Source organism: Suncus etruscus, chromosome 14, assembly GCF_024139225.1.
Source record: "Suncus etruscus isolate mSunEtr1 chromosome 14, mSunEtr1.pri.cur, whole genome shotgun sequence".
Classification (NCBI taxonomy): domain Eukaryota; kingdom Metazoa; phylum Chordata; class Mammalia; order Eulipotyphla; family Soricidae; genus Suncus; species Suncus etruscus.
Genome location: NC_064861.1, coordinates 87,690,466 through 87,717,595, shown reverse-complemented (window position 1 = coordinate 87,717,595; position 27,130 = coordinate 87,690,466). Strand labels below are relative to the sequence as shown.

Below are 27,130 nucleotides of genomic sequence, written 5' to 3'. Positions count from 1 at the left end.
TACTCCTATCTGAGTGGAAAAGCTTTCAGTGTCTTTTCGTAACTAATATGTAGGACCTATGGGATGACATGCAGAGTTACCTCAAGCTCAAGTTGACTGTGGTCAGAAACCTAGAGATGTGAAATCAGAGGGAGGAGTAGCCTCTCCTCACTGATCTTCTTGTGAAAGAATAAACTTGCCTCTGTAACACCAGGCTTTTGTTCAGTGCTCTCTGCAGACCCACTGTGAATGAGGAAGACTGAGATGTCAGAGGAAGGAATGAGCCCAGCCCCCAGCCCCTTTGATCATCCCACCCTGTTTCTCTACAGAGTCAGTGCCCCCCCCCCATCTGAGCCACCCACTTAACTATGACAGCATATGACACCATGAGGTGCCAGTCTCATAGTCCTGACCTGCCCCATAAGTCACACTCACTGGTGTCTCCACCCAGTGGTTCCTCAATGATAAGAATCTGTAGCCACAGAGAGAAGGAACTTGTCTGCAAACAACAGGACCCTTATCCAACTGTCATTCTAGGGTGTGCAATGGGTTGAGGACTATCAATGTGAGGTGCCCAACCCCTTCAATTCTGGCAGAAGTGCCCATGTCTGGCTGCAGATGACACCCTTCCCAAGGAAGCTTCAGATTTAGAAGCAGCAGTCAACAAAGATCCAAAGGGGCTACTAAAGGCCCTTCATAGCATCAGGATGAGATCCACCTCGTTTCAGGTTTGAGGAGCTGTTGTCTGACCTAGGTTGAGATGTCATCTGCCTCCTTATATCCTCTCATGTACCAAATTGGAAAAGAATAGCTGAACTTAGGTTACTACTGTGAATGGCTATTGGCAAGTTAATCAGATTAATCCCTAGTTTGGAACAACCCAGGGTTTGGGATCCTGCCCCTCCTTCTTTGTTGTTCCTGCGATGTCTGAAGTGGCACCCTAGGAAGCAGTGCTCACACTTGTGTTCTGGAGCTGTGCCAGTGGCACATATGTGGTGCTGTGTCCCGATCAGCAAGACCAGGATGTGAGAAATGATGTACACTGCCCCTGAGATCAAACCATGGACTCCTACAACCATGTCCAGCATCCTTACTCTCCAACACATTCATAGGCCCTCAATTATGTCTTTTATTTTATTTGGGGGGAGCCTTTTCCAAGCAACAATTAGGACCTCAAGTGTCCCTACAGGCAATTCTCAGCAAATCAGGTCATTAGTTCTGCCTGAGAGTTTGATGCTGCTCAGTCCTGCAGTGCTGAAGATTTCAGGATTCCAAAGCCATATCCAGAGATACTCAGGGGGTACTTGCCAGTACATTTGTTAAAATTATTGTATCTCCAATGAAACCATTGCAGGAGGCTTAGTAAGCTCTTGTTAGCTATCCATTCTGTTAAATTGATGTATTCCTATTGGGATAAAATTATTGAACAGATGCAGTTGTCCTATTACTATTACTGATACAGTGGCTTTTGTGGAACATGTCCTCAGGTGCCAGACATCTTGGAAGAAGGAGAATGCAAGGGGAAAGTGCCCATGCTGTAGTTCTAAAGAGCCCTGGTGATATCATCCCTCAAAGAGCATACCTGAGTTTGGTCAAATCAGTGTCCCCAAAGGGAATTTTAGAGGGATGGTGAAGTGGGATCATTGGGTAAATAGTGATTCTGGGTGATGGAGCCACAGGCATGGCTTTGGCAGGACAGGACTTGGCCAGACCTCCTGAGGTGGCCAGATTTCTGCTGCATTACTCCAGCCTTTTACGTGGCTTCCTGGCCTCCATTGCTTCTTTTTGCTTGTTTTTTTTGAGGGGAAGGGAGCAAACCCAACAGTGCTCAGGGGTTACTAGTGGTAGACCAGGTAGACTATTTGGGATGCTGGGGATTGATCTTGGAAGGTACAGAAGAGGGAAGCACAGCCTATGCTGCACCATCACTCCACACCCTAGTGCTCATTTATCCCCTCCCCTCTCCCTCCCTCACACTTGCTCAGTCTCCATCTCCATATCCTGCTTGGGTTTTTGTGATGAGTCTTGACTAACACAGGGACAATTTCATTCTGGAGATTACATCCCCAAGATATATTTACTGCACTATGACCCAAAGTCCAAACACCATCCAACAAAGGTTAGTGTTTCAAGTGATTAAGTTTGGGGAACACAGTGTATAAGCATTAAGTCTGCACTGAACTAAACAGCCAAAAATGATTTCAGTGTCAAATTGCAACCTGCGAAGCTGACTTGGGTTTCTCTAAACCCCAGAACACTTTCCTGAGATTGTCTTCTTACCATTTGTAATATGCTCTGTAAAACTGCTGGGCTTGAGGGGCTGGAGCAATACTATGGAAGGGAGGGCACTTATCTTGCACATGGCCATCCAGACTTTGATCCTTGACATAGCATATGGCACCTGTGCACCTCTAAGGCTCACATTGTGAACTCAAAGCCAGTGGCTACCCCCAGAGCACAACTGGGCCTGGTGTGGTCCCCAAATACACAAACGAGCAGCCTGCTGGGATCGAAATGTGGACATGTTTGCTGTTCTTAATTTTAAAATGTAGACATTCAGAATTTTCTAAGGAAAAGATACTATTTTCAACAGGAAGAAATTGAGGGAAGAATAGCCCATGTTTGTGTCATGTGTCCTGAATGTATATATGTACATACATTCATGCATGTGTATACATGTTCGTGTGCTGCGCAGGCATGCTGTGTGTACAATCCTAGCTGAAGAGGAGAGCCCTCAGCCTCCCTGAAAGGCAAAGTGTCAACAGGACATGAGGAAGGTTTAAGAGGTGGGGCATACCCTACCACATGACCAACCAAAGGTACTCCCAGGAGAGATCAGTTCAAGAGGAGGAACCACAAGGCTTCCAGTCTGCCTGCTTAACCAGGGCAGCAGCTGATTCTTGAGACCTTCTTGGGTTTCCAGATCTTCTCTTGGCCAAAGGAACCCAGCAGCAGTGGCACATGGAGCACACCTCAGCCCCTGCCCAGAGAGGAGCCATGCCCCGGTGCATACTTCTGCTCACAGGTGAGGGGTTACTTTCCTGGAGGTTGGCAGGAGACACAGGTTGGGGAGTTCTAGGGTCACAGAGTTCGGAGAGGGGCAAAGTATTATGTGTACTTTGGGGGAGAAAACAGGGGAGCTAGGGGAAGTCAGGAAGGGGCCATGGGCTCACAGTTCCTTTTTTTTTTTTTTTTTTGGCGTTGCTCAGGGGTTACTCCTGGCTGTCTGCTCAGAAATAGCTCCTGGCAGGCACGGGGGACCATATGGGACACCGGGATTCGAACCAACCACCTTTGGTCCTGGATTGGCTGCTTGCAAGGCAAACACTGCTGTGCTATCTCTCCGGGCCCGGGCTCACAGTTCCAAGTGCTGAACCCCACACTCTGCATGTGTTGGATTCCAGCACTACCTGGTCCACAACCCTGTGCCAAGAGGCACCACTGAGCACCATGGTATGGCCCAAAGACCAAAGAGGACAGTGCTGAGGTGGGAGGGAGCTTAGGAGGGAAATTATCATGGAAGAGTGAGAGGAAAAGACTCTACAGGGTCATGTCAGCCTGACCTCATGAGCTCACGTCCTTAGGGCAGGAAGACAGAACAGGAGCATCTAGAAGGTGCTGTTAGGTGTGAACAAGTATCAAGAAGAAACAGATCTGGGAAGGGTTAGTGTGAAGTGGTGGGTTCAGAGCACGAGGAAGGAGGCATCTCTAGAGTCCTGGAGAGCAGGATCTGAGGACAGGGAATGATGAGGCAGCCGATGCTAGGGAGACAAAGAACAAATTAAAGACAAGGTGAGGGTGTTTTCACATCAAGTCCCTTGGGGCCATAGCGATAGTAGGGTGCTTACCTTGCATTCGACCTATCCAGGGTTGATCCCCAGTTTTCCATATGATTTTCCAAGTCCCCTCAGGAGGAACTCCTGATTAAAGAGCCAGGAGTAAGTCCCGAGCACCATCAGGTATCGGAGAAAAAAGAAATTGTGGCCCTGCTGCTGACCCAAACCTAGAAGAGGAAACATTTGGTTCCTCATATGGACCCTATTGCACTCCTTCATTGAGCAGCAGCAGAATAAAGGGGTGAGGGGTCTGGGCCTCACCAGTGCTTCATGGTCAGGGATCACTCCTGGGAGAACAGGATCAAACTGAGTCGGCCAAGTGCCAGAAAAGTGCCTGAACCCTTGTTTATCTCCCAGCTCTCCAGGACATACTTTTCTACCCCAAACAATCGGTCTAATGTGCATGCTCTGTGTATTCCAGCCTCACTCTTAACCATCTGGAGCCTGCCCACCACTGCCCAGCAGGCCTATGATTTCCCTGTGGAGTTGGTGCCGCCCTATGCTGTTAAAGGGAAGGAAGTTCTTCTACTTGCCCACAAACTGCCAGAAAAATGTTCAAGTTTAGACTGGTTCAGAGGGGAAATCCAACCTAACAACAACATTTTCTCATTAAGAACAAACCCAGAAAACATAACGAATGGGCCTGCACACATCGGTAAAGAGACACTTTACTCCAATGGATCCCTGCTGATCAGGAATCTAGCCATAGGAGACAGCGGAACCTACTTTATACAAGTCGTTACAGTGAACCTTGAATTTAAATATGGCAAGGGAGAGCTTGGTGTCTATGGTGAGTGATTTACCCCCGACCTCAGGCTCTGGGTGAATCCCCTTCACACTGCCCCTCCTGCAGAAAGCTCCCATTTGGGGCATTTAAGCATCTCAAATGGGTCTCACAGAAGAAGGGGAAGATCCGGGTCCTCCCCAGAGTTGGCCATATAGGCTCTGCGCTTAGAGAAGGGCTGGTCTGGGGACTTGCCCAGCGCAGGGAGGACAGGCCTGGTCCAGTCACTAAGCCCCTACTATAGGACCCTCAAAAGAGACTTGGTGGGGGTCAGTCAGACACTGACCTAAGAGATCTCAGGCTTCCTAGAGACTCAGTCTGGGAAGCCCTCCAGGCCTGAATTCATGGCCTTGGGGTAGCCCATCCAGAGCTGGGGTGGCTCCAGGAGGACTGTATGGGAGTACAGTTTCCTGAGGCTCTGAGTGCCAAGGCACCTGAGCTTGTGTCAACTAGGGCTTCATGCATCTGGAACACATCTGACCTTCCCCTCAGCCTCAGCACAAATCCCGGAGGCAGAGTTACCACAAGTTGTGGCTCCAAAACAAGTAGAATAAAGATCCTTCCTTCTTCCCCGTTTCCCAGTTGTTTTGTTTTGTTTTGTTTTTTTGGCCACACTTAGCAATGGCTCTATGCTGGGACTCATTCCTGGCAGCCTCAGGGAAACCAACCTATGTCTGCTGCATGCAAGGCAAATGCCCTCCCCAGTACAGTATCCAGCCCTAAAATTCTACGTAGAAATTTTCTCTTTGAAAAACTCTTACCAGGGAGAGAGAACAAGCAGAGAATCAACCTAAAGTTTGATTCTAATACTGAATTTCATCAATCAGCCCTGACAGTCAGTTCAGTGAGGCCCAGGCCTGCTGCAGGGGCGACCCACTTTCCTGTGTGCCACTAGGGACCACTTATTGAAGTGCTGATGAGGATCAGGAGCTTTGAAGAAACAAGCAAAGTTCCCTCTGCCTCCCACACCTGCACCAAGACAGGGTCCCCAGAACTTGTCGTAAAGTGTGCTCCTGGAAGAATTGCTTAGAAACGACCCCATATCTTTGGGATATGAAGGATATATGCTTACAACCTCATATTTGAACTTCTGCACTCTTACCTTCATAACTACTGAAAGAAAAGCTTCCTGAGACCAGCTTTCCAGAAAATTCTGCACCTCTCAGTTGACCCATTCACTCTCTGCACCTGCTATGGTCTATGAAGTTCAGGTATGAGCAACACGTCTTCAGCAGGAAACACTGAGAACAAAGAAAGAACCTGGTTCTGTGGCTGAACCATCCAGCTCCCAAGCTCATGTTTCTGGATAGTTCCATGGATTTTTTTCTACCAACTTCAGGGTTCTGTCTGTAAGTCATGATAAGCACCTGGACAAACTTACACCTCCCGAATTAATACTGCACAGACTCAGCCTGCCTGCACCTGGTATCCCTGTGTGCTTTCTGTTCAGTCCTTGGTCTCACCCCCACCTGTAGGAAACTGTCAGTGGGACCTCAGTAAAAGAAGTGTGTGCAGATGAAGGGCCCCACACATTCCAGGGAGCACTGTGAGGGTGATCAGGCCTCCCCGAGAAGACACCAGGAGAGGCACTGAGTCAGCTGACGCCCATCACAAATCCTCCACTCAAATTCTGGAACTTTCTTTAACCTGAGCCTGAGCTTCCTCCTGATAAAACAGGGTCCTTCTGGTCCATGAGCTCGATCCTTACCCCTTTCTTTCCACAGTACACACTCCCTATAGTCTAATGGTTGAGAGGGCAGAATTTGGAGGACAAGACCACCTAATAAGAAATGCCTCAGGAAAGATCAGAGTACCACAAATCGTGTTTTATGTTCCTTTAACAGCATTGCTACCGAAACCCTACATCATGAAGATCTCCAGCCCTTGGATGTTGATATGTGAACCCAAGAGTCCAAATGTGACCTACCAGTGGTTCCTCAATTCTCAGCCCGCCCTGCCCAACTCCAGGCTGCAGTTGTCCCCAGATAATAGGACTCTTACTCTGCTCCACACCACAAGAAAAGATGCAGGATCCTATGTGTGTGAGACCTCAAACCCAGTGAGTGTCAGACGCAGCGAAGCAATTACCAAGACTGTTAACTGTGAGTAACGCCTGTCCGTATTTGGAGAGGCTGCTCCCCCATCCACATGACAGGGCCAGAACACATCTGGCCACTCAGTTTCATGTACACAGACCTACTCCTGCCAACCAGACTTGTCATGCCCTATCCTGATATATCTAGCAGTCCCAATCCTGAGGGTAATGAGGAGGGCCAGGGCAACCATATCCAGTGGCCAAAGAAAATTTAAGGAAGTAGCCCCACAATCTGAACAGGGTCATGGCTCATATTCAGAATAAGTGGGTGGGGGTCAGGGTCTGGAAGAATGTGAACTTTATAACCAGGTGAGACCAGCTCAGAGGAACACTGAGGTTGAGACAGGCTGGGGCTTCTCTTCCCCCTTCATCCCAGTCCTTTATTTTGTGGTTGCAGATGGCCCAGACACCCCTACAATCTCCCTTACACAAAGATACTACAGCCATGGGGTGAACCTCCACCTCTCCTGCCTCACCGAATCTCACCCTCCTGCAAAATTTTCCTGGTTTATTGATGAGAAGTTCTTGGGGTCCACACAGAATCTCTCCATCCCCAAACTCTCTCTGAGTGACAGCGGGTCCTATTCCTGCATTGTCAGTAACTCCGCCATGAACCGCAGCAAGACAGTGATGATCCATATCGCAGTCTTAGGTAAGTGTCTCCCTAGAACTGAAATACCTTTAGGCTCTTTAAGAAGCAAGTGGGGGCCAGAGCAATAGTACAGAAGGTCAGGTACTTACCTTGCATGGGCCAATATGCCTTAGACCCTGGCAAGACCCATATGACCCACACAGCACTGCCATTAGTGATTCCTGTAATAGAGATGGGAAAAAGCCCTGAGCACTGCTGAGTCAAGCCCAAGAACTAAAACAAATAAATAATTCAGCAAAAGTGTGGAGGGGCCTGAGATATATAATTCAGCATATAAGGCACTTGTGTTGTACACAGTCAAACTGGTTAAATCCTCAGCATCCTACATGGTCCCCTGAGCACTGCCAGGAATGACCCCCAGTGCAGAGCCAAGGTAAGTAAACTGGAGGTTAAGATAAAGAAAACAAGAGCAAACAGGAGAATGAAGAAATAAATGAAGAAAAAGAAAAACAAACAAAAAAACCATATCCAAACATTGCAATCTCAAACTTGCTTTTATCTACCCGATTGCTCCACCCCTCATTTTGGTCCTAACTATCATTTCATTTTCTGCTGGAAAGGTTGTATAACAGGTAGGAAACTTGCCTTGCCCACGACCTTTTGAGGTTGCATCTCCAGCACCATATATATATATATATATATATATATATATATATATATATATATATATATATATATATATATATATATATATATATATATATATATATATCTGGTAAATAGTGCTGCAATGAATATAGGTGTAAGGAAGGGGTTTTTGTATTGTATTTTTGTGTTCCTAGGGTATATTCCTAGGAGTGGTATAGGTGGATCCTATGGGAGCTCAATTTCCAGTTTTTGGAGGAATCTCCATATCGCTTTCCATAAAGGTTGAACTAGACGGCATTCCCACCAGCAGTGGATAAGAGTTTCTTTCTCTCCACATCCCCGCCAACACTGTTTATTCTCATTCTTTGTGATGTGTGCCATTCTCTGGGGTGTGAGAGACAATTATAGTTGTTTTGATTTGCATCTCCCTGATGATTAGTGATGTGGAGCACTTTTTCATGTGTCTTTTGGCCATTTGTATTTCTTCTTTGTCAAAATGTCTGTTCATTTCTTCTCCCCATGTTTTGATGGGATTAGATGTTTTTTTCTTGTAAATTTCTGTCAGTGCCTTGTATATTTTGGAGATTAGCCCCTTATCTGATGGATATTGGGTGAATAGTTTCTCCCACTCAGTGGGTGGCTCTTGTATCCTGGGCGCTATTTCTTTTGAGGTGCAGAAGCTTCTCAGCTTAATATATTCCCATCTGTTAATCTCTGCTTTCACTTGCTTGGAGAGTGCAGTTTCCTCCTTGAAGATGCCTTTAATGTCCTGGAGTGTTTTGCCTATGTGCTGTTCTATATATCTTATGGTTTTGGGGCTGATGTCGAGGTCTTTAATCCATTTGGATTTTACCTTCGTACATGATGTTAGCTGGGGGTCTAAGTTCAATTTTTTGCAAGTGGCTATCCAATTGTGCCAACACCACTTGTTGAAGAGGCTTTCCCTGCTCCATTTAGGATTTCCTGCTCCTTTATCAAAAATTAGGTGATTGTATGTCTGGGGAACATTTTCTGAGTATTCAAGCCTATTCCACTGATCTGAGGGCCTGTCCTTATTCCAATACCATGCTGTTTTGATAACTATTGCTTTGTAGTACAGTTTAAAGTAGGGGAAAGTAATTCCTCCCATATTCTATTTCCCAATGATTGCTCTAGCTGTTCGAGGGTGTTTATTGTTCCAAATGAATTTCAAAAATGCCTGATCCACTTCTTTGAAGAATGTCATGGGTATCTTTAGAGGGATGGCATTAAATCTGTATAATGCCTTGGGGAGTATTACCATTTTGATTATGTTAATCCTGCCAAATCCATGGGCAGGGTATGTGTTTCCATTTCCGTGTGTCCTCTCTTATTTCTTGGAGCAGAGTTTTATAGTTTTCTTTGTATAGGTCCTTCACATTTTTAGTCAAGTTGATTCCAAGATATTTGAGTTTGTGTGGCACTATTGTGAATGGAATTGTTTTCTTAATGTCCATTTCATCCTTATTACTATTGGTGTGTAGGAAGGCCATTGATTTTTGTGTGTTAACTTTGTAGCCTGCCACCTTGCTATATGAGTCTATTGTTTCTAGAAGCTTTTTGGTAGAGTCTTTAGGGTTTTCTAAGTAGAGTATCATGTCATCTCCAAACAGTGAGAGCTTGACTTCTTCCTTTCCTATCTGGATTCCCTTGATATCTTTTTCTTGCCTAATCGCTATAGCAAGTACTTCCAGTGCTATGTTGAATAGGAGTGGTGAGAGAGGACAGCCTTGTCTTGTGCCAGAATTTAGAGGGAATGCTTTTAGTTTTTCTCCATTGAGGATAATATTTGCCACTGGCTTGTGGTAGATGGCCTTAATTATATTGAGAAAGGTTCCTTCCATTCCCATCTTGCTGAGAGTTTTGATCAAGAATGGGTGTTGGACCTTATCAAATGCTTTCTCTGCATCTATTGATATGATCATGTGGTTTTTATTTTTCTTGTTATTGATGTTGTGTATTATGTTGATAGATTTACGGATGTTAAACCAGCCTTGCATTCCTGGGATGAAACCTACTTGATCGTAGTGGATGATCTTCTTAATGAGGCATTGGATCCTATTTGCCAGGATTTTGTTGAGGATCTTTGCATCTGCATTCATCAGCGATATTGGTCTGTAATTTTCTTTTTTTGTAGCATCTCTGTCTGGTTTAGGTATCAAGGTGATGTTGGCTTCATAAAAGCTATTTGGAAGTGTTTCCGTTTAATTTCATGAAAGAGTCTTGCCAGGATTGGTAGTAATTCCTCTTGGAAAGTTTGAAAGAATTCATTAGTGAATCCATCTGGGCCTGGGCTTTTGTTTTTGGTCAGACACTTGATTACCATTTTAATTTCATCAATGGTGATGGGGGTGTTTAGATATGCTACATCCTCTTCCTTCAACCGTGGAAGATTATAAGAGTCCAAGAATGTATCCATTTCTTCCAGGTTCTCATTTTTGGTGGCGTAGAGTTTCTCAAAGTAGTTTCTGATTACCCTTTGAATCTCTGTCATATCAGTAGTGATCTCTCCTTTTTTAATTCCTAATACGAGTTATCAAGTTTCTCTCTCTCTCTTTCTTTGTTAGGTTTGCCAGTGGTCTATCAATCTTGTTTATTTTTTCAAAGAACCAACTTCTGCTTTCGTTGATCTTTCGGATTGTTTTTTGGGTTTCCACTTCATTGATTTCTGCTCTCAGCTTTGTTATTTCCTTCTGTCTTCCTATTTTTGGGTCCTTTTGTTGAGCACTTTCTAGTTCTATTAGCTGTGTCATTAAGCTACTCAGGTAAGCTCCTTCTTCCTTCCTGATGTGTGCTTGCAAAGCTATAAATTTTCCTCTTAGTACTGCTTTTGCTGTGTCCCATAAGTTCTGATAGTTTGTGTCTTTATTGTCATTTGTTTCCAGGAACCTTTTGATTTTCTTCTTGATTTCATCTCGGACCCCCTGGTTATTGAGTATGAGGCTGTTTAACTTCCAGGTGTTAAAGTTTTTCTTCTGAGTCCCTTTGGAATTCACAAATAATTTCAGAGCCTTGTGGTCAGCGAAGGTAGTCTGCAAAATTTCTATCCTCTTGATATTACGGAGGTATGTCTTATGTGCCAGCATGTAGTCTATCCTGGAGAATGTCCCATGTACATTGGAGAAGAATGTGTATCCAGGTTTCTGGGGATGGAGTGTCCTATATATATCCACTAGGCCTCTTTCTTCCATTTCTCTCCTCAGGTCTAGTATATTCTTGTTGGGTTTCAGTCTGGTTGACCTATCCAGTGTTGACAAAGCCGTGTTGAGGTCCTCCACAGTTATTGTGTTGTTATTGATATTATTTTTCAGATTTGTCAACATTTGTATTAAATATTTTGCTGGCCCCTCATTCGGTGCATATATGTTTAGGAGAGTGATTTCTTCCTGCTCTACATACCCCTTGATTAATATAAAATGTCCATCTTTGTCCCTTACAACCTTCCTGAGTATAAAGTTTGCATTATCTGATATTAGTATGGCCACTGCAGCTTTTTTATGGGTGTTGTTTGCTTGGATAATTTTTCTCCAGCCTTTTATTTTGAGTCTATGTTTGTTCTGAATATTCAGGTGCGTTTCTTGTAGGCAGCAGAAGGTTGGATTGAGTTTTTTGATCCATTTGGCCACTCTGTGTCTCTTGACTGGTGCATTTAGTCCATTGACGTTGAGAGAAAGAATTGTCCTGGGATTTAATGCCATCTTTATATCAAAATTTGGTGTGTCTTTTGGTTAGTCTTGTCTTAAATTAGGTCTTTCAGTTTTTCTCTTAAGACTGGTTTTGTGTCTGTAAAGTTTCTGAGCTGTTTTTTGTCTGTGAAACCATGTATTCTTCCGTCAAACTGGAAAGTGAGTTTTGCTGGGTATAGTGTTCTGGGTGAAGCATTCATTTCATTCAGTCTTGTCACAATATCCCACCACTGCTTTCTGGCATTGAGTGTTTCTGGTGACAGGTCTGCTGTAAATCTCAAGGATGCTTGCTTGAACATAATTTCCCCTTTTGATCTTGCTGTTTTCAGAATTCTGTCTCTATCTGTGGGATTTGTCATTGTAACTAGGATGTGTCTTGGGGTGGTTTTTCTGGGGTCTCTTTTGGTTGGTACTGTTTGAGCATGCAGGATTTGATCACATATATTCTTTATCTCTGGAAGTTTCTCTTTAATGATATTCTTGACCGTTGATTCTTCCTGGAAATTTTCTTCCTGGGTCTCTGGGACTCCAATGATTCTTAAGTTATTTCTGTTGATCTTATCATAGACTTCTATTTTCATCTGGTCCCATTCTTTGACTAATTTTTCCATTGTCTGCTCATTTGCTTTAAGTTTTTTTTCCAATCTCTCCTGCTGTATGGAATTGTTATGTATCTCATCTTCCACAGCACCAAATCTATTCTCAGCTTCTGATACCCCTCCCAGAGCTTATCCATTTTGTCATTCACTTCTTTTACTGACTTTTTCAGGCCTGTTAGTTGACATGTTATTTCAGTTTGGAGTTTTGTGATTTCTGTCCTCACATTTTCTTGGTTCTTATTAGTGTTCTGTTCAACTCAATCCATGGTTTCTTTGAGTTCTTTGAACATCTTCCATATTGCTAGTCTAAAGTCCTTATCTGAGAGGTTGATTAGTTGGTTGATCATTATCTGATCCTCAGAATTGTCATCTTCATTCTCTATGTCTGATGCTGGCCTGCGTTGTTTGCCCATTGTCACACTTGTATTGTGGGTTTTCCTACGTGTTGTGGTGGTATTCATTGGCTATAGGATGCAGGCAGCACTCTCCTCTGGCTCCGCCCTTTCTGGATGGGCTGACTTGCCTCTAAGGGAGGGGAGTCCTCCGTGGATGAAGCCTCACACAGGATCAAATCTTAGGCCCAATCATGCAACAGAGAAGACAGTCCGGAGAGAAATGCTTGCTTCTGTGATATAGCACAGTTCTTAGTGTGACTTTTTCTTCCTGCGATGGTGTTCTTTTCTTAGAAAGAGTGCACGGCTGTGTAGCGAAACTAAGCGGCCATGCTCTGCTGGAGCGTCTTTCGCCCCACTCCCAAGAGTTTCACTCAAGAGGACAGTAGACATACATACACAGGTAGAACTCACAGGTTTTCCCAGTTGGGCCCCACTGGGCAAAGCGTATTTTCATGGATTTTCCCCACCTGATGTCACAAACAGGGGACCGGGCTGCTGCAAACGCTGCCGGTTTTTTTGTTCTGGCGTCCCGCCCAGAAGATGGCCTCTGGGAGAGCAAGTCTGCTGGAGCGTCTTTCGCCCCACTCCCAAGAGTTTCACGCAAGAGGGCAGTAGACAGACATACACAGGTAAAACTCACAGGTTTTCACAGTTGGGCCCCACTGGGCAAAGCGTATTTTCGTGGATTTTCCCCGCTTGATGTCACAAACAGAGGACCTGGCTGCTGCAAATGCTGCCGGTTTTTCTGTTCTGGCCAGGCCTCTTTCTTACTGTCTGAGGCCTCTTTGTTTCTGTAGCTCCCACTTCTCTGGCAGATTTCTGTTAGCAGGCTAGAATTCTAAAATGGAGCAGTCCTTTGAAAAAGAGAAGTTAAAAAATATATATCCTAAAAACATTTAAGAAATCTTTTCCTCATCACTTTATTTCCTTCAGAAGAAGAAAGCACCACGGACATGCCAGTTTGGACCTTCCTCAGCATCCTCATCGGGGTCCTGTTTGGGGTGAAGCTGACAGTGGCCATCGTATTCTCCCTGCACCTCAGAAGGTTTAGAAGGTCAGAATCTATTTCCTACCTGCTTGTCCTATCGTGGACTCCCCTGCTGTAGGCAGCTTCTGTCCTACAGCCATCAGTGAGATTTCGGTGAATCCACTTTAGGGAGAGTGGGTTGCACAGACGGCAAAATATGAAATATGAAATAATGGAACCACACACAGAGTATGTGGGGTCAACACATCTTCTGGCAGGAGTGCAGTGAGTTTATTTTCCAAATAGGGGGTTTTATAGGGGTAAGCCAGTCACAGGTGCAGAGAAGGATGTTTACAATAACAAAGCAAAGTTAATTCTGAGTTGCAAAAGAAAAGGTAACACTCAGGGTAGCTTTTAGCAACCAACCTCAAATGCAAAACAAGGGTTAGGAGGAAGTAGGAAATATCTAGGAACTTGATCTTTACTGGGCTGGGCTCTATTGTTTTAGAGGTCAAGTAAAGGAAGGAGCCAAATCCCCTAAACTGTGTTTTCCTATTTTCTGAGCAGAGTCAATAGCCCAGGATCTGCATTCGCCCTTGATACCCAGAGACTGCAACTATAAGGACATACTGGAAAAAGAGAAAAAACACTGTCTTTGCTCTTAGGGCTAAATATAACCAGAAAAGGGGTTCTTTTAGTAATCTTTGGGGCTGGAGTTTCTGAGCCAAATTATTTGATATAGGCCATATTTTTGCTTGAGATTTACAATAGAGAGATAGCCAAGTAATGAGCAAAAATGTAATACCAAGCATCTCTTCAGAAATTCCTCAACCATTTACGCAGGGGAAAAAGGCGTCCACAGTGGGCCTTTTGAGGAACCCCATAGGGGTTATTTCAGTTCACCCCACCAGGAAAATCTGGGGATACATCTGGTAGTTTGAGCTCCCCTAAAAGTTTATGTATGCGTGGCACTCCCCCAGACCTAGAGGAGGGACACCCTTTCCTTGAATTCTGTCTGTAGTTTCACAGGTCTCCCTCTTCCTCAGGGATATTCTCTTCTTTCTAGTTCCTCTGCCAGTTGTCACACGGAGGGACCCCTCAAACCCTTCCTGGTCTCTGAGCCCCATTCAGACTTCCCCCTCAGTGCCATTTCAGACATTCAGCCAACTGTTCCACCAGTGCCAAGGTGGCCTCTCGTGTTCTGGATTCAGAACACTGTGTAGATGGTTCAGAGGCGAGCACAGCCTGGACACACAGAGCCCAGGCCCCTCCAGCACTTCAAGGTCCTGTAAGCACAGTTGATACTTCTAGGGGAACCGGCATTGACTGGAACCTCCCAAAAACTCTGTGTACCCCATGAGGGCATGGAAAGGCTCCTTATCTGAGCACACAGAGAACAGACTTTCCAGGCCGGGTGAAGTGGGGTCAAATGTCACTCATGGCAGATATGACACCTATAGGCCCTGACAAATGTCCTGGTAGAAGGAGAGCCATGTAATATGAATCTGGAAGATGGCTTGTGTCCAGCTATGTGAGGCAGAAGAGAACCTGTGACCACCAACTTGTTCCTCATGAGGCACTTGTGGGGGTCCCAGGGATCTCGCATCCCCACCTACCTTCCCTCTGCCTTACATCTTCTGCTCATTCAGAAGACCGGGGAGAGGCTAGTCCCAGATCCCTTCCTTGTCCCTGCCCAGGGCTGTTTCTTCTCATGCCCTGGGGAGCTCCCTCCTGGGTGCCCCCTCCACTGGCACAAATGGCCACAAAAGGGCAAATGGGGCCACAGGAGCTAGGTAGTGGGACCCTCTCTGTCTGCTACTGGACACAAGGAGGGGTCCTTGCCCTCACCTGCAATTGACCTTTCTAGGAACCCAGGACAGCATGATTCCAGACAGCAGAAGCCCACCTCGAGCTCTCTGGGTGAGTGGCACTGCTCAGAGGCCAGAAGAGGGGTGCTGATCCATCACCCTCCTGCCATACACTGGGCTCTGACCTGGGCATGGGACTCATTAGGGTATTCCAATGTCATGCCAGCTCTGACTATGGGTTCTGGTCAGGAGTTGTCCCATCCCCTGAGTGACCCCACATTAGATAAAGGGTTTCCTCAAACGTTTGTTCTACTTATCCCTACTGCTCTGGAGCCAATCCAGCGCCCAGGGATGTTCCCTGGTTGGTGCTCACTCTTGTCTCTGCTCCCAGGCCCTAGTGTTCCTCTTGGGTAAACTTAAGAGTCTGAAGGCACGGAACCCAAACCCTCTTGACAAGTAAGTGATGGGGTCTCAAAGGATTGAACCGGGATCTTTCAGAGATGAGACCCCCACACTGTACCCTGCCTGGAGTCCACCCAGGGCCCACCAAGCCTGGAAACCCAGGAATAGTCAGGGGAAGGTACCCTGTGGACAGACAAGGTCCCTCTATCCCTCTAGAGGGGACAGGCTGGTACTCATTTTGGATCCATCCTGGATTCGACTCTGCTGGGGTACAGGATCCCTAAGAACAGAGGCCCGAATTCTGTTTTCTGACACCACTCTCTTACTGATGCAGTCCCTCTTCCCAACACCAGGCCAGCCTTCCCAGACTATGAGGTGAGTGTGTGATGAAGATGCTCCCAAAACGAGGTCTCAGAATCACCATACAACCCATCCTGGTGGTGCTTCAGGTTTTGGAGAAGTAGAAAAAGGGATGCTGGTTGGGAGGTGTCAGGAAAGAGGCCCATTCCACACCAGGCAATCAGGTCCCCAAAGTCTTTCGAGGAATTCCAGGCCAGGACTTCCCAGAACATGTTCTGAAAACAGGACAGAACTCAGATCTCTTCTTTCTTTTCCAGGAAATTCTACTTCTGAGTCACCCCAAGGCTGACATGGCTCTTTTACATCCTCAGGGAACCACCCCTATCATCCCAGTGAACTAACATGAACCTGAGCTCAAAAACCAGCTCTGAGTCCCTCAAAGTTTGAGGACTCCACCTGAGGATCAGGATCCCTCTGGGTTTCTGAAAGCCCAAATAGACTTCCCTGAGCTGGGGGATTTAGCCCCTAAATGAACTAAAAGAAATAAATGGCACTTTAGCCCCACCCAAGAGTTGAGGTGCTCTCAGGACAATGTCTATATTGTGACCCTCTGGAGAGGGTCTGAAACAGAGACTGGCCACTTGCTCTCTCCTGCCCAGGACTCTGAAATCTGGGTGCAGCGTCTCCTGTCTCAGGGATCAGGGGTCTCTTCAGTGAGCCAAGTTCAATGTCTGTCCCTGGAAATGAAAACAAGAGGGTTGTGTGGTGGGAATGACTGTGCTCCCCAGAGACCAGACACCTGAGAAAGGCTTCAGTGGCCTGATAGCGAGGAACTGGCCCTGGACCTCTCTTGTGTCAGCCTTTACAAGTGTGTGCTGGGCTCAGGTATAGAAAACAGCATTGATGTCCCACAAAGGGGAGCAAGGCTAGACAGTCAGGGTGGGCATGTGTCCCAGAGGGCCTCACAGATTCTGACTTATGCCCTGTTCCCTTTGCTCCTCTCCTTGCTGATCTAGACCCTGACTATATCTACTACAACTACCACTCTCTTTCCTAACCAGCATCCAGGCCATGACACTGGTCTTTGGATCATCTATATTTCCTCATCCAGGATTCAGGAGCTGTGGCCTAGGTCCAGACAGAGATGCTTGGGAGAACATGGAAGGAAGGCAAGAGGGAGAACACAGAATTCAAGCCCTTGCAAGGCCCCTAGAATGACCATATGATGTCAACCATACATTCATTTCTGCTCTACAGCTAGTGAAGACTCCTCAGCATGGTTTCCCTAGATCAGAGATTAGGACTTCCAATTCTCCCCCAGATTCCATGGGTATCCTAAAGTGCTGCCTGCACAAAACATGGCTTCCTGCTTTCCATGTTTAAGTCGGCATTGTCTAGAACAAATGGCAAAAGAGAGTGCAGTGTGTCTTAATAACACTCAGGATATTACCAAGACCTCAAATTTCTAGCATAGATTTTTTTCAGGGAATCCCACAAACTGTTCAGTAATTGTGTTATGGGGCCTGGAGATACAGTACAGCAGGTAGAGGCTTGCCTTGCACAAAGCTCACTGAGGTTTGATCTCCAGAATCACATAGGGTCTCTGAATCACAGCAGGAATATGCCCCAAGCACTTTTTTGCGTGGCACAAAAACAAGAAAACAAAACAAAAATTTTCCCGTGATCTCCTCACATGAGTTTGAGGAAGAGTAGAGTGGATAGAACACTGTGGGTATCCTCTCCCACAATTTGTTGTTTATCCCATTGGAATGATCAGAACCACCCACAGCAGGAATGTGTGGGAAGAGGAGTCTGCTTGCTGGTAGAGAGTGAATAAGAAAGAGTGTTAGAGAGAGAAGGAAGAATCAGCAGAGAAAATGAACAGGGGGAATCAACAAGGAGAATCAGCAAAGGGGAGTCAGTCAGCTACAAAGAGCAGCTGAAAGGGAGACAGAGGCAGAGAAAGCCAGAGAAGGAGCAGAGAAGGAGCTGCTAGGAAAAGGCTTAGCATAGAAGCCATGTGTGGATAAATGTACATGGCTGTTAGATTAGGACCTGAAATAAAGCCAGCTGACTCCTGGAACTTCATCTGACTAATTGGTGAATTTCTCTACTGTCACCCTGCAACTTTCAGACCCGCCAGTCCATAGGGGCTGCAGGAGCCAGGTCAAGCTGAGAAAGGCCTCACCATCACCCAACCAACACACATGAACGGTCTCAATATATTAAAACAACAAAGTACTTGCCTTATATGTGTCTAACAATGTGTGATATCCAGCATCATATATGGTTCCCTTATCCAAACAAGAGAGATGTTTAGTGGAGAGCCAGGAGCATAAGCCCTGAACACCGCTGAGTGTGGCATCAACATCAGAAATGAAGAAGTAAATAAATGACACAATCATAGAAAATAATGGGCATATGACATCATGAAGGGGTTAGCTTACACCATGGTAAATCACAGGCAATTGACACAACATATTTCAAAACATCATACTCTAGTAGTGAAATATCAGTTCTTAAAAGTCAGTTATGAATCAACAGAGCTGAAAATGTAGGATATTAAACACTGATGACAGCAACAGAAACCCAGTATGTCTAGGAACAGACTGTTGACTCAGTTTAACAGGCCTGCAAATGTGGGGACCCAGACAGGTTCAGTCCCTATAGCAGACAGTGCAGGGAGAACCTTGCTGGCATCTCCTTTGGGAGTTTGGCAGCTCTGCTGTCCAGGGTGTCTGGTTTCACAGGCAATTTCCAGGCACACTCAGCCATGTGTGTGAGCATCACAGCTAAGTGGTTCAATGCTGGGAGTTCTGCAATGAGCAGGTGTGACCAGCACAGCCAGGAACCATGTGAGCACCTCATCTGAGCCCAGCAGGCACATCACAGACTTCAGGCCAAGAGTTCACCCTGGATTCTGTGAGCACATGGGCGACCACTCCACTGAGAAGGCAACCCCCAGAGAGACTCTCAGCCTGGTTGTGAGCACACCAGACTTATGTGATATGCTGTATTCCCACAGCCATGCCTGAGAGTCCTCTAGTCACAGGAGCAGCAGCAGGAATGGTAATAAAGGGAAGAGGGATATAGGAGCATATTTTGTTGTTATTTACACCTGTCAGTGCTCAGGGCTTGGACCTGTTTTGCACTCAAGTATCAGTCCTGAGAGGGCTCAGGGGATACCAATACTTTCTGGGTTAGTCGTGTGTGTAAGTCAAACAACCTAAGTACTATGCTATCATTATGGCTCCCCAAGAACCTATAGTTTAAAAATAAGTTAATTAATCACAGTTGTTACAAAATTGTTCTAGTTGGGTTTCAGTCATCAAATGTATACCAACATTCACCAGTATAACTTTTCTGGCACCTTTTTTTTAAAAAGTAAATTAACAAAAGATGTTGGATATACTCTTGACAAACATTCAATTGACTAAAAAGCATTAAAAACTTCAGTAACAGAAGCAGGCTTGTGGGGAGAGCTCTGAGGGGGTCAGAGTGTTATCTGAACTTTGGTCAGAGTACAAGGTAGCAAGGGGAGGTTGTGAGAGGGACTGTGGGGCAAAATTCCAAGAACTGAACCCCACACTCTTCATGTGTTGGATTCCAAAACTACCAGGTCCACAACCCTGTGCCAGGAGGCAGAACTGAGCACCCTGTGTCAGGCCCAGAGACCAAAGAGGACAGGGCTGATGTCGGGTTTAGCAGGGAGATTCTAATGAGTGTGAAGGTAGGGGAAGAAACTCAACTGTCCTGTAGACAGTAGGGTTCGAGTAGAGTTTGAGTTGACACCTAAAACAGTGCTGAGAGTCAGAGACCACCTCTGATAATGCCAAATGCCAAAGGAAGTTTAATCAGTCAACCGAGATCCAAGCCTCATCCAACTAGGGGGTTTGGCAAGAACCCCGAGTCAAATCTTCAAGCAGTTTATATGGAAATGACAAGCAGTATGGGTATTCACTCCCCCAACTTATTAATTATCCCAACTAGATGATCAGAAGAACCACCTACACCTGGAATGGATAGGTAGAGGAGGCTGACTCGGGAGAGAGGGCATAAGAAGGAGAGTTAGCATCAGCAAATCAGCATCAGCATCAACAAGAAAGCATCAGTAGTAGTATCAGCAAAGGGAGTCAGTCAGCAATGAAGTATGTAAAGCAGCTGAAAGGGAGACAGAGGCAGAGAGCTAGAGAAGGAGCAGAAAAGCTAGCTTGGAAAAGGCTAGCATAGAAGCCATGTGAGGAAACGTAAATGTTAAGTTAGGTTAGGACCGTGAAATAAAACTGGCTGACCCTGGAACTTCATCGAACTGCTAAATAAGTTTCTCCACCATCACTCTGCAACCTTCAGACCCACCAGGCTGAAGGGGCTGCAGGAGGCAGGCCGTACCAAGAAAGCCTCACTATCCCGCTAACAACACCAGGACTCTTTAATTTATATATTAAAAAAACAAAGCGGTTACAATACAATTATTTCATTGTGTAGGTGTCTTAATTAATCACCGATTTTTCTGGCTCATCTTTGGTTGTCTAGGGATACTCTGATTCAAACTTTGGTTGTTAAAGGGTCCTTTTCAGATAGAATATTCCAACTCACTCAACCCCTAGTTCCTTATTCCTGGAGGGCACCTTATTTTGGCTCGTTCTTTCTTTCCTTCTTTCCTTCTTTCTTTCTTTCTTTCTTTCTTTCTTTCTTTCTTTCTTTCTTTCTTTCTTTCTTTCTTTCTTTCTTTCTTTCTTTCTTTCTTTCTTTCTTTCTTTCTTTCTTTCTTTCTTTCTTTCTTTCTTTCTTCTTTCTTTCTTTCTTTCTTTCTTTCTTTCTTTCTTTCTTTCTTTCTTTCTTTCTTTCTTTCTTTCTTTCTTTCTTTCTTTCTTTCTTTCTTTCTTTCTTTCTTTCTTTCTTTCTTTCTTTCTTTCTTTCTTTCTTTCTTTCTTTCTTTCTTTCTTTCTTTCTTTCTTTCTTTCTTTCTTTCTTTCTTTCTTTCTTTTTCTTTCTTTCCTCTTTCCTTTTCTTTCTTTCACTCTTTCACTCTTTCTTTCTTCTTTCTTTCACTCTTTCTTCTTTCTTTCACTCTTTCTTCTTTCTTTCTTTCTTTCTTTCTTTCTTTCTTTCTTTCTTTCTTTCTTTCTTTCTTTCTTTCTTTCTTTCTTTCTTTCTTTCTTTCTTTCTTTCTTTCTTTCTTTCTTTCTTTCTTTCTTTCTTTCTTTCTTTCTTTCTTTCTTCTTTCCTTTTCTTTCTTTCACTCTTTCACTCTCTTTCTTTCTTTCTTTCTTTCTTTCTTTCTTTCTTTCTGCTTTTCTTTCGTTTTTGGGCCACATCCTGTGATGCTCAGAAGTTACTCCTGGCTATGCACTCAGAAATCATTCCTGGTTTGGGGGACCATATGAAACACCAGGGATCAAAATGAGGTGCATACTGGGTCAGCTGCATGCAAGACAAACACCCTACTGCTGTGCTATCGCTCTCACACTGGCTTTATTTCTGAGTTAACTATCTCTTTGCCTTCAGCTAGGAGTGGAAAAGTACATTTTACTAGGGATTGGGCTCATCTTCATGTAGAGTTCCTTATCATAGACTTGGGGGGGATCTTGGTTCTTAATGAGGGACCAGGTGCGGGGCTATCAGAGCTCTGGAGAAAGACATGACAGGGCTTGCATCCTATGTCTCCACCATATCTAGACACAGAAACCAGGTGGGGGGACCCAGAATCCTGTCACTCAACATGGGGTTGGCCACTGGTTCAAGCACTGCAGGAACAAGAAAGTCACTCAGGTCTGTCCTTAAAGGCTCACATCCTTGGGAGCAGGAAGACAAACCATGAGACATCTTGAAGGAGCTGTCAGGGACTAGCAAGTGTCATGAAGAGACTGAGCTGGGATGGGCCAGTGTGAAGTGGGGGTTTAGAGCAGGAGGAGGGACCCATCTTCCAGAGCCTTGAGAAAATAGGTTTGACAGCAGAGGTGGGGGTGGCAAACACTGGGGAGAAGGGGAAGAGAAAAGATAGGGGCTGAGCTGAGGGTGGTCCTTGCCACTGTCTTTGACCACACACACCTACACACACATCTACACATCTAAAGACTTGCTCCATCATTCCTTTCTTTCTGATTAGCAGAAATATGAGAGCTGATGGGGAGGAAGAGATTGTGTCATACCTGCAGCACTCAGGGCTGTCTCCTTACTCATTCTTAGAGAGACTCCTGGGTGAGGGCTCAAGCTGGGTTGGCCATGGGACAAGCACCTTTACCCTTGCATTAACTCTCCAGCCCCCCAGGACACAATTTTCTCCCCCAAATAACGTGTCTAACATGCAGACTCTGTTTATTCTAGCTTCACTCTTAAATATCTGGAGCACACCCACCACTGCCTAGGACTAGGTCATTGTGGAGTCAGTGTTGCCCAATGCTGCTGATGGGAAGGAAGTTCTTCTAATTGCCCACAAACTGCCACAACAGTTTCATCTTTAGACTGGTTTAGAATGGAAATCCTACCTGCCAACAACATTGTAACATTGAGAACAAACCCAGAAAATACAACAAATATGGTGGCACACAGTGGAGGAGAGACAATTTATTCCAATGGGTACCTGCTAATCCAGAAACTCACCCAGGGAGACCTGAGCACATATAGTTAACAGGTTAACAGGGAACAGGGACATTGTATATGGAAAGATATAGTTCCATGTCTACAGTGAGTGATGCCTTCTTGACCTCGGGTGCTGAGATGCAGGGTGTGTGTATGTATGTGTGTGTGTGTGTGTGCAAATTCACATAGAACAAGAGATTTGGTCCTGAGCAGGGATGCCCCCTTCTCTACATAAAACTCCTTTGGGACATTTGTTCAGGACCCATAGGGGAAGGGAAAGATCCAATTCCTTCCCAGGGTCAGGCCTCACAGTCTCCCATCTCAGAGAAGGACCAGTTTTGGGACTCAACCAGCATGGGGAGGGCAGACCCAGTCCAGTCCCTGAGCCCTACAGTAGGACCCTGAGAAAGACTATGGCATCCAGTCAGACACTGACCTAAAAGCCCCCCAGGATTCCCAGAAACTCAGTCTGGGAAGCCTCCACCAGGCCCTGACTCCATGGCCCTTGGGAGCCCATCCAGAGTCGGGGTGACTCCTGGAGGACTGTTGAGGGGCAAAGGTATTCCTAAGGCCACAAAATACCAATGCACCTGAGATGGTGTCAGCCAAAGCACAGCCCAGGGTTACATGCAGCAGAGCTCTTTCCCTGCAGGGATACACCTATCCTTCCCCTCAGACTCTGCACTAAGCCTGGGGGGCAGTTTCCCAGAATACTAGCCAAGTCAGAGGGAACTCAGTGGCCTCCTAAGGAGAGTTAGTGAACCCAGAAAATGCAGGAAAATAGATGCTCCTGGCAGCTCCACCAGGATCACCAGGGCTACCCAGAGAATAGTGACAACAGAGGCCACTCAGGGGATAGCTTCAGTCTCCCCAGCATTCACATCAGTAACTAACCCAGGAAGGTTTCCTCATAGGCACTGGTTGGTTCCATTGAGAGAAACTGAGGCACAGAGTAGCAGTCACTGAATCAGTAACCCAGAACACAGCCTGCCAATCAGTTGGGACAGATCCCTATGGTCATCACCCAGTTCTGCTCCTGTGGCCTGACAATGCCTCTGTGACCCCAACATCCATTGAACATTAACATCCTCTCTGCACAAGGAAGCTCTGGCTTGGGTCCAAGAATCCTCATTTCCCCAATCAGTACCTCAGCCTGATGCTGGACAGACCCAGACCCAGCTCTCCTGGCATTTCTGGTACCAAGCTGTACCCAAACACCACAGGCTATAGCCCCAAAACAAGCAGAATTAATGACCTTTTCTTTTAAAGGAACTCTCAGAGGGAAAGGTTCTAGCCTGGGTATTGAGCACAAGTGGAGAATTAATCTCGTGTTCACTTTTGAAATGAATTTTCTGCATCAGCACAGAGTCAACACAACAATGCCCAGGTCTGCCACAGTGGTGACCCACATTCCTGTACTGCCAGTGAACCACTTATTGAGAGTCCTGACATATGGGTCTCTTCCCTGGATAAACAAGGACAGTCTTTGTCCCCCAAGACCCCTCTCTTGCACCTGCAAAGGTCCCATGTAGAACACTCAGACTCTGTAATGAAAAAATGAGGTGATGGTGGACAAGGGCCTGTAAACTTTCATAGAGAAGATCCCAGAATCAGAATCTGGAAGGTTTTGTCTACACAGAACCCATTATTGAGAGCAGAGTCCTTCTACCTCTCTGAATACTGCCCTTAAAGCCCTCAGAATCCAGGGAGTAGATTCAGAATCATAGGAGCATTTGAAGTATACCACCCCTAATTCTGATCTGAGACACTTTGGTCTTTGGGTATCAGAGGTCACTTGAATCTGCACTCTCATGAATCTTTCTGCTCTCTGTTCCTTCACATCCCTACTTGTCCAGTTAGTGCTGCCCATAGTTTTCCCCAACCTGAACCTCCCTAGAAACTCTGACTAGGATTGACCTTCCTGACCACCTCTAGTTCTGTGCCCAGGCATAGTTATCAGGCAGTGGGAAGAACTCAAAATCACTGAGGGGGGGGAAACTAACACATGTCAAGTTCCAGATTCATCCCAGAGGGTCTTCATGCGGTTCCAGACTCTCCTCCCAGTGTTAACAAGAGCAGTTACCAGAAAAGGTCTTTTCTGTCATAACTCCTTTAAATTGAGCAGGACAACAGTCTTCACTCTTAAAAAGTCTCAGCCTATATGCAGTCAAAGAGATAGAATAGTGGTAGGATACTTGCCTTCCACATGAGAGGCTCAGGTTTGACTTTTAGAACCACATATGATACCTGAACCCCTCAAGGAGTGATTCTAGGGCAGAGCCAGTACTAAGGCCTGACCACCTCCTAGTGTGGCCTTCAAAATAATTCAAACTAACATTCTGAGTCCAACACCATAGATCCACACCCACCCTGCCTCTTGCTCCTGGTATGTGGCTCTGGTTTTCCAGGTTTTGTGAACCCTTTCTTGGGATGGGTTGTCACTGCACCCTTTGACTGGCTCACTATGTCATAGAACTGTGCTGTCATGGTGACACATGTCCATAGTGCATGGGTTTGGATCCTGACACCCAATTGGAAAGATTAACTTCAACTTGGGTTGTGTTTCCTGAGCTGCAGGGGACAGTCATGGCCTGCATTTGGTCTCTATCCTGCTGCCTCAGTGACAGATCAGGTGACAGATCTGGCTTTTCTAAGTTTGACACGTCACTCCTGCTAATTTGGAACATCTATTTTCGTAACTGAAACCCTTCTTCTCTCCTGTCCCCTAACAGACCGACTGGTCTCACACCAGGGAGCTCCCCTCTCCCTCCATTCTCTTCCCTCCCCTCCCCTCTTCTTATCTCCACTTCCCCCTCCCTTCTCTTCCTCCCCTCCAATTCCCTCCCCACCCCTTCACTTCACTTTCATTCCTTTCCCTCCCCTTTCCTCTGAAAAGTTCCGCATTCACCCCTACCTCACCAATGATTTGTGTATCGCGGCGGAAGTCCCGCCTTCACTCCCACCTCACCCAATGATCCGCATTATCGTGGCGGAAGCCCTACCTCACCAATGATTTGTGTATCGCGGCGGAAGTCCCGCCTTCACTCCCACCTCACCCAATGATCCGCATATCGTGGCGGAAGCCCTACCTCACCAATGATCTGCATTATTGTGGCGGAAGTCCCGCCTTTACCCCTACCTCACCAATGATTCGTGTTATCATAGTGGAAGCCCAGCCCTCAAGGTAGTGGCATCATTCTACTTCCTTCCCCTCCCATTTCCCATCTTATATAAGGGGGAGCCAGCAGTAGCACGCAGTCTTTCTGGCTTTGCTCTGTTGGGAGGAGGCTATAGACCCTGGTACCAGAATAAAAGAATCCACCTGAGCGTTTGCTTGAGTTGTTCTCCCTTCATTTCTCCGCGACGGAGCAGAATTTGGAATCCTCGGACCGTACATTGGCGAGCCAGCCAGGAGATACCAGATCTGCCCGGAGCGGGGTAGTGAACGGACCACTCGGTGGGTTCTAATTAATGTAGCTTGTGTTGTTGTGTTGTTGGTTGTAACTTGTTGTGAGTAGAAGCTAGCAATATATCTTGTGTTGTCGGTTGTAACTTGTTTCGAGTAGAAATTGGCAGTATACTTTATGTTGTTGTGACTGGATGTGTATCAAAAATGGAAGTAGGGAAATGGTAGGGTGACCGAGGACTTGAGAGTCCCCACTTGAAGTGGATTCCGGGTGGTAGTGAATTGACGAGTTCAGAAACTATAGGTCACGACCCTGGAGGGCCCCCAGGAGTTCGAGTTTGCAGCGGGAAGACATTCCCAGGCTGCTGTGGTGAACCTTATTTCTATTAATTAGAGATTTCTATTTTTGAGTTTTGCTCCTCTGTTCTGTCTTGTTCCATTGTAGTTGGTGTCGTGTAAGTGTGTAGGTTCTGTAGGCGTGTGTTGGCTTAAATTCTTTGAACTCTTCTATCCTCACCCCCTTTGTCCCCCCCCCCCCAAATCTTTTCCTCATCTACTCCTTTGATTTGCTGATCTCATTATGGGACAGAAGCAGACAACTCTTTTGTCCCTCACTCGGGACCACTGGTCAGAAGTGAGGACTCGTGCACGAAATCGTTCCCTAGCCATAAAAAGGGGCAATTGGCAGACATGCTGTGCTGCTGAGTGGCCAACCTTTCAGGTTGGATGGCCAAAGGGGGGGTCTTTTCATGTTTCCCTAGTTCGCAGAGTGAAAGACATCGTGTACTGACCGGGGCTGCATGGACATCCTGATCAAGAACCCTACATTCTCATGTGGGAGGACCTCTGTACCAGTCCCCCTGACTGGGTGCGGCCATTCCTCCCCCCCCCCAACCTTCTTCTTTACAGCCGCCTTTGGAGCCTACGATCCTACCCATGAAGGAGAAAAGGGAATCGGAGTCACAGCCTAAAGAGGAGCGAGCTGTGACCCGCATTTACCCTGACACTACGGACCTACTTCTCTTTGAACCCC

At 45.9% G+C, this 27,130-nt stretch overlaps 1 protein-coding gene across 1 annotated transcript; it reads left to right on the top strand.

The window, feature by feature from the left end:
* Nucleotides 1-4,445: 4,445 nt before the first annotated feature.
* LOC126028554 (carcinoembryonic antigen-related cell adhesion molecule 6-like) lies at nucleotides 4,446-26,887 on the top strand (the record flags this gene model as incomplete). The annotated part of the gene is made up of 8 exons (XM_049787511.1): nucleotides 4,446-4,605; nucleotides 6,444-6,701; nucleotides 7,092-7,346; nucleotides 15,467-15,519; nucleotides 15,799-15,863; nucleotides 16,163-16,184; nucleotides 26,543-26,552; nucleotides 26,859-26,887. Coding segments are annotated over 8 exons (852 nt in total), but the record flags the coding sequence as incomplete, so codon positions are not given.
* Nucleotides 26,888-27,130: the final 243 nt, after the last annotated feature.